At 41.0% G+C, this 8,319-nt stretch overlaps 1 protein-coding gene across 4 annotated transcripts in view; it reads left to right on the top strand.

Moving 5' to 3' along the window:
• The window catches only part of LOC107572213 (mitogen-activated protein kinase kinase kinase kinase 5-like), a 29,118-nt gene extending 21,892 nt beyond the window's left edge, over window positions 1-7,226 (top strand). For all 4 annotated transcript variants that reach the window (XM_016258637.1, XM_016258636.1, XM_016258638.1 and 1 more), the window contains 7 exons: window positions 98-156; window positions 352-455; window positions 1,155-1,332; window positions 1,597-1,665; window positions 2,081-2,170; window positions 2,249-2,375; window positions 7,016-7,226. In XM_016258637.1, coding sequence (XP_016114123.1) covers window positions 98-156; window positions 352-455; window positions 1,155-1,332; window positions 1,597-1,665; window positions 2,081-2,170; window positions 2,249-2,375; window positions 7,016-7,136 — 748 coding nt within the window. In that variant the 3' untranslated portion in view covers window positions 7,137-7,226. The remainder of the gene's footprint in view (window positions 1-97; window positions 157-351; window positions 456-1,154; window positions 1,333-1,596; window positions 1,666-2,080; window positions 2,171-2,248; window positions 2,376-7,015) is intronic.
• The last annotated feature ends 1,093 nt before the right edge of the window (window positions 7,227-8,319 follow it).

Below are 8,319 nucleotides of genomic sequence, written 5' to 3'. Positions count from 1 at the left end.
ACTCTCTCTCTCTCACACACACACACACACACACTCTCACACACTCTCTCACACACACACTCAGTCTAATCTCGCTCCTCTCATCGTCTCATAACAGGAAGTTTGCAATCAGCACGAAGATTCCAGACACAAAGGGATGCAGAACATGTTCAGTGGGTGAGACGAGCAAATCCTCATCACTTCTACTTTGACCAGACCAGACAAACTGCTTCAGAAAGCCTCGTTTATTAACCTTTCGTTGATCAGAATGATTCACATAATACACACAATGGTTTTAGTCTGGTCTCCAGAACAGTTAGCATGTTGAGCGGCTCTTTAAATGAATGACTCTTCACTGTTGTCTGTGTGCAGCTCATAACACTCAGAACGGCTGTGTGTTTCTGTGCTGTGCGCTGGAGTCCAGCGTGGTTCTGCTGCAGTGGTACGAGCCCATGCACAAGTTCATGCTGATCAAGGTGAGCCAACACAGTCAGTGAAAATATCCAGCGCCTCGCTGCTCTTCCCCCCTGACCTTTCACATCACACACTCGCCCACCATCCACACACACAAATATCAGCACATCTCACTTCTGTTATAAATATTTTTCTCACTTCAGTCTCACTCTGCGAGTCGCAACAATGTCTTGTTTTCTGTCGTCTGTGAACGATAAACAACAACAGTGCATTAAAATGTTTGTGTAAAAACCTTTTGTGACGTACATTACCATTTAATGTTTTTGAAAGAAGTCTCTTCTGTTTATCAAGTATGCATTTATTTGATCAAAAAATACAGTAAAAATAGTGAAATATTAAGCAGTTTTCTCTGTGAATCTCTGTTAAACTGTAATGTATTTCTGTGATGCGCAGCTGTATTTTCAGCATCATTCCTCCAGTCTTCAGTGTCACATGATCTTCAGAAATCACTATAATATGCTGATCTGCTGCTCAAGAAACATTTCTGATTATTATCAATGTTGAAAACAGTTGTGCTGCATTGTATTTTTCAGGATTCACAGATGAATGGAAAGTTCAGAAGAACAGCATTTATCTGAAATAGAAATCTACTGTAACATTATAAATGTCTTTACTGACTTTTGATCACTTTAATGTGTCCTCGAGGAACAAAATCATCAGTTTCTTTCACATCTTATCATGTACTCTGTTCTGTCTCATAGCAATTTGACTTCCCTCTGCCAACGCCGCTACGTGTGTTTGAGATGATGGTGCTTCCGGATCAGGAATATCCTCAGGTTTATATCCGAGTGAGCAGAGGATCCGGGCCATCACACCCAGTTCAGCTGGACTACATCGACCTGAACTCAAACACATCGTGGTTCGCTGATACTGGACTCGGTACGGATCCATACACACACACACACACACACGAACACTCACACACTCTCACACACACACACAGGTTTGTTTTTATGGTTTATGGGGACTCACACACACACACTCACACACACACACACACACACACACACACTCACACTCACACACACACACACACACTCACACACACACTCACACACACACACTCATGCAGTCCTGCAGAATGTCTCACACATCTCTCTCTCTCTCCGTGTGTGTGTGTGTGTGTGTGTGTGTGTTTCTCAGAGAGCCGCTGCGCTGACAGAGTTCAGTTGAATCAGCTGGACAGCAACACACTGCTAGTTTTGATTGACAGTGAGTATCACGTGACTGTGTCTGGAATATATACTGTTTGTGTGTGTATATTCTCTCATTCTTGACTCATTATTATATCAAATGTATTTGAAGAAAATTATATATGTATTTTTGTGCTTTTTGTTGCTGACTGAATGCACATATAAACACATTTCACACTTGTTTTCGAAAGTATTGTCTGTGGTAATGAACATGACAGAATTACTGTAAACAACCCAGAACCTTCCATTAATGGCCACAGAAAGTTTCCTACATAACGTCTGTCACTGGAACGTTCCACACACACACACACACACACTCATAGGCCCCCTTATAGACAAACACTACAGAGGATGTCATGGTGCTGTGATGATGATGATGATGATGATGATGATGATGATGATGATGATGATGATGATTTTCTGTCTGTCATCAGACTCTGTTCATACGGTCGCTCTGGATGGATCAGCTAAATGTCACAGACACCTGACGGACGTCTCCTTTAAGTTAGACATCGACGCCGTGGGTGAGTGTGTTCATGTGTGTCTCGTGTGTTTTTCACGAGCAAGAACTCCATCACAACCCACAAACTCTGTGCTCTCAGTGTATCACGACGAGACGCTGATCGCCGTAGGGAAACACGGCTGGCAGAGGAGAGGTCAGGGGTCATCAGAGATCCTGCAGGAGATCACTGACCACAAGAAGACATTCCGGCTGCTGGGAACCGACAGGTACACACACACACACACACACACACATATTATATTCTCTCATTCTTGACTCATTATTATATCAAATGTATTTGAAGAAAATTATATATGTATTTTTGTGCTTTTTGTTGCTGACTGAATGCACATATAAACACATTTCACACTTGTTTTCGAAAGTATTGTCTGTGGTAATGAACATGACAGAGTTAATGTAAACAACTCAGAACCTTCCATTAATGGCCACAGAAAGTTTCCTACATAACGTCTGTCACTGGAACGTTCCACACACACACACACTCATAGGCCCCCTTATAGACAAACACTACAGAGGATGTCATGGTGCTGTGATGATGATGATGATGATGATGATGATGATGATGATGATGATGATGATGATTTTCTGTCTGTCATCAGACTCTGTTCATACGGTCGCTCTGGATGGATCAGCTAAATGTCACAGACACCTGACGGACGTCTCCTTTAAGTTAGACATCGACGCCGTGGGTGAGTGTGTTCATGTGTGTCTCGTGTGTTTTTCACGAGCAAGAACTCCATCACAACCCACAAACTCTGTGCTCTCAGTGTATCACGACGAGACGCTGATCGCCGTCTGGAAACACGGCTGGCAGAGGAGAGGTCAGGGGTCATCAGAGATCCTGCAGGAGATCACTGACCACAAGAAGACATTCCGGCTGCTGGGAACCGACAGGTACACACACACACACACACACACACACACACCACATATAAACACACACACACACATCACATATAAACACACACACACACCACATATAAACACTCACATATAAACACACACACGCACATCACATATAAGGACACACACACACACACACACACACACACGTCACATATAAACACACACACACACCACATATAAACACACACACACACACACACACACACACCACATATAAACACTCACATATAAACACACACACGCACATCACATATGAGGACACACACACACACACACACACACACACCACATATAAACACTCACATATAAACACACACACGCACATCACATATGAGGACACACACACACACACACACACACACACCACATATAAACACTCACATATAAACACACACACGCACATCACATATGAGGACACACACACACACACACACACACACACCACATATAAACACTCACATATAAACACACACACGCACATCACATATGAGGACACACACACACACACACACACACACACCACATATAAACACACACACACGCACATCACATTTAAACACACACCACATATAAACACACACACACACACACACACACACATACATCACATATACACACACACACACACACGCACATCACATATAAACACACACATCACATATAAACGCACACATCACATATAAACACACACACCACATATAAACACACACACACGCACATCACATATACACACACACACACCACATACAAACACACACCCACACATACATCACATATACACACACACACACCACATACAAACACACACCCACACATACATCACATATACACACACACACACCACATACAAACACACACCCACACATACATCACATATACACACACACACACCACATACAAACACACACCCACACATACATCACATATACACACACACACACCACATACAAACACACACCCACACATACATCACATATACACACACACACACCACATACAAACACACACCCACACATACATCACATATACACACACACACACCACATACAAACACACACCCACACATACATCACATATACACACACACACACCACATACAAACACACACCCACACATACATCACATATACACACACACACACCACATACAAACACACACCCACACATACATCACATATACACACACACACACCACATACAAACACACACCCACACATACATCACATATACACACACACACACCACATACAAACACACACCCACACATACATCACATATACACACACACACACCACATACAAACACACACCCACACATACATCACATATACACACACACACACCACATACAAACACACACCCACACATACATCACATATACACACACACACACCACATACAAACACACACCCACACATACATCACATATACACACACACACACCACATACAAACACACACCCACACATACATCACATATACACACACACACACCACATACAAACACACACCCACACATACATCACATATACACACACACACACCACATACAAACACACACCCACACATACATCACATATACACACACACACACCACATACAAACACACACCCACACATACATCACATATACACACACACACACCACATACAAACACACACCCACACATACATCACATATACACACACACACACCACATACAAACACACACCCACACATACATCACATATACACACACACACACCACATACAAACACACACCCACACATACATCACATATACACACACACACACCACATACAAACACACACCCACACATACATCACATATACACACACACACACCACATACAAACACACACCCACACATACATCACATATACACACACACACACCACATACAAACACACACCCACACATACATCACATATACACACACACACACCACATACAAACACACACCCACACATACATCACATATACACACACACACACCACATACAAACACACACCCACACATACATCACATATACACACACACACACCACATACAAACACACACCCACACATACATCACATATACACACACACACACCACATACAAACACACACCCACACATACATCACATATACACACACACACACCACATACAAACACACACCCACACATACATCACATATACACACACACACACCACATACAAACACACACCCACACATACATCACATATACACACACACACACCACATACAAACACACACCCACACATACATCACATATACACACACACACACCACATACAAACACACACCCACACATACATCACATATACACACACACACACCACATACAAACACACACCCACACATACATCACATATACACACACACACACCACATACAAACACACACCCACACATACATCACATATACACACACACACACCACATACAAACACACACCCACACATACATCACATATACACACACACACACCACATACAAACACACACCCACACATACATCACATATACACACACACACACCACATACAAACACACACCCACACATACATCACATATACACACACACACACCACATACAAACACACACCCACACATACATCACATATACACACACACACACCACATACAAACACACACCCACACATACATCACATATACACACACACACACCACATACAAACACACACCCACACATACATCACATATACACACACACACACCACATACAAACACACACCCACACATACATCACATATACACACACACACACCACATACAAACACACACCCACACATACATCACATATACACACACACACACCACATACAAACACACACCCACACATACATCACATATACACACACACACACCACATACAAACACACACCCACACATACATCACATATACACACACACACACCACATACAAACACACACCCACACATACATCACATATACACACACACACACCACATACAAACACACACCCACACATACATCACATATACACACACACACACCACATACAAACACACACCCACACATACATCACATATACACACACACACACCACATACAAACACACACCCACACATACATCACATATACACACACACACACCACATACAAACACACACCCACACATACATCACATATAAACACACACCCATCACACACACCACATATAAACACACACACACGCACATCACATATAAACCCACACATCACATATAAACACACACACACGCACATCACATATGCACACACACACGCACATCACATATGCACACACACACGCACATCACATATAAACACACACACACCACATATAAACACACACACACACACACACACAACACATATAAACATACACAACTTGAATATGTGAAACATGAATACATACATACTCTATATAATTTTTGGTCAGAAACGTTTTATTAATATTCGTTTAGTTTAGTTTATTTGATTTATTTAACAGGGACCATGCACAACACAAATGCTGTGCCAGAGTAAGCTATATAGCTCATTTGTATCTGTAGTCCCTGGGCAGGAAGTTGTTAAAATAAACTAAAATTACAGCACTCCATTAGAATAAAATATTATTAATAATAATAATATCACATGACAATATTACAAATTACAATATCAAATCACACAAAAAAAACATTTACAAAATCTGTGACCACATATTAGATTTTTCTTAAGCCATATTTTGAGTGCAGATTTGTGATGTACACTCTCTAATATGATCTTTCATCTTTCTGCTGCTCTAACTGAAAAAAGCTGATTGTCCAAAGACAGTTTTCTTCAATTTCCCAACAATTGTCCTTATAGAAAGTAACACATTGTTTAAGATGTGGTGGCGCAAGATCATGAATTAATTTCATTTAATTATGGTATGTTTGATTCCTATCAACAGAATCGTTGTCATGGAGAAGCGAGCATGTGATGACCAATCAGGACTCTGTAATCTGTACATCCTGGAGACGGTTGACTCCGCCCCTGTTTCCCAAACACACACGGCCAACCTCTGTTATTAATGAAACTCCTCCTGGTGTTAATAAAGAGGTCAGGTGTGAGAACACAGGCCATGTCTGTCTGCAGTGTGTGTGTGTGTGTGTGTGTGATCAGTCCACACACACCACACATATAAACACACACACACACACACACACAACACATATAAACATACACAACTTGAATATGTGAAACATGAATACATACATACTCTATATAATTTTTGGTCAGAAACGTTTTATTAATATTCGTTTAGTTTAGTTTATTTGATTTATTTAACAGGGACCATGCACAACACAAATGCTGTGCCAGAGTAAGCTATATAGCTCATTTGTATCTGTAGTCCCTGGGCAGGAAGTTGTTAAAATAAACTAAAATTACAGCACTCCATTAGAATAAAATATTATTAATAATAATAATATCACATGACAATATTACAAATTACAATATCAAATCACACAAAAAAAACATTTACAAAATCTGTGACCACATATTAGATTTTTCTTAAGCCATATTTTGAGTGCAGATTTGTGATGTACACTCTCTAATATGATCTTTCATCTTTCTGCTGCTCTAACTGAAAAAAGCTGATTGTCCAAAGACAGTTTTCTTCAATTTCCCAACAATTGTCCTTATAGAAAGTAACACATTGTTTAAGACGTGGTGGCGCAAGATCATGAATTAATTTAATTAATTATGTTTGATTCCTATCAACAGAATCGTTGTCATGGAGAAGCGAGCATGTGATGACCAATCAGGACTCTGTAATCTGTACATCCTGGAGACGGTTGACTCCGCCCCTGTTTCCCAAACACACACGGCCAACCTCTGTTATTAATGAAACTCCTCCTGGTGTTAATAAAGAGGTCAGGTGTGAGAACACAGGCACTGTCTGTCTGCAGTGTGTGTGTGTGTGTGTGTGTGATCAGTCCACTGGTGAACCATTACAAGAAGACCAACTTGTACAGTTTCTAACTAGTTTGCTGCACAGTAAGATTCAGAAACAGAGAAATCCAGAGCAGGTGAGAATGTGGACGGGAAGCCTAGAGCTGTATTTCTAGATTTCTGAGTATTTCAAGTCAAGTCACCTTTATTTGTATTGCGCTTTATACAATGCTGAGACACAGCAGGTTCTGACAGCGCCATTATCACAGTAAGAGAGTGTGTGTGTGTGTGAGAGAGAGAGAGAGAGTGTGTGTGTGTGTG

This window comes from Sinocyclocheilus grahami, unplaced genomic scaffold (assembly GCF_001515645.1).
Source record: "Sinocyclocheilus grahami isolate Dianchi unplaced genomic scaffold, SAMN03320097.WGS_v1.1 scaffold1717.1, whole genome shotgun sequence".
NCBI lineage: Eukaryota > Metazoa > Chordata > Actinopteri > Cypriniformes > Cyprinidae > Sinocyclocheilus > Sinocyclocheilus grahami.
Note: the sequence above shows the minus strand (reverse complement) of the source record. Positions and strands in the feature narration are given on the sequence as shown.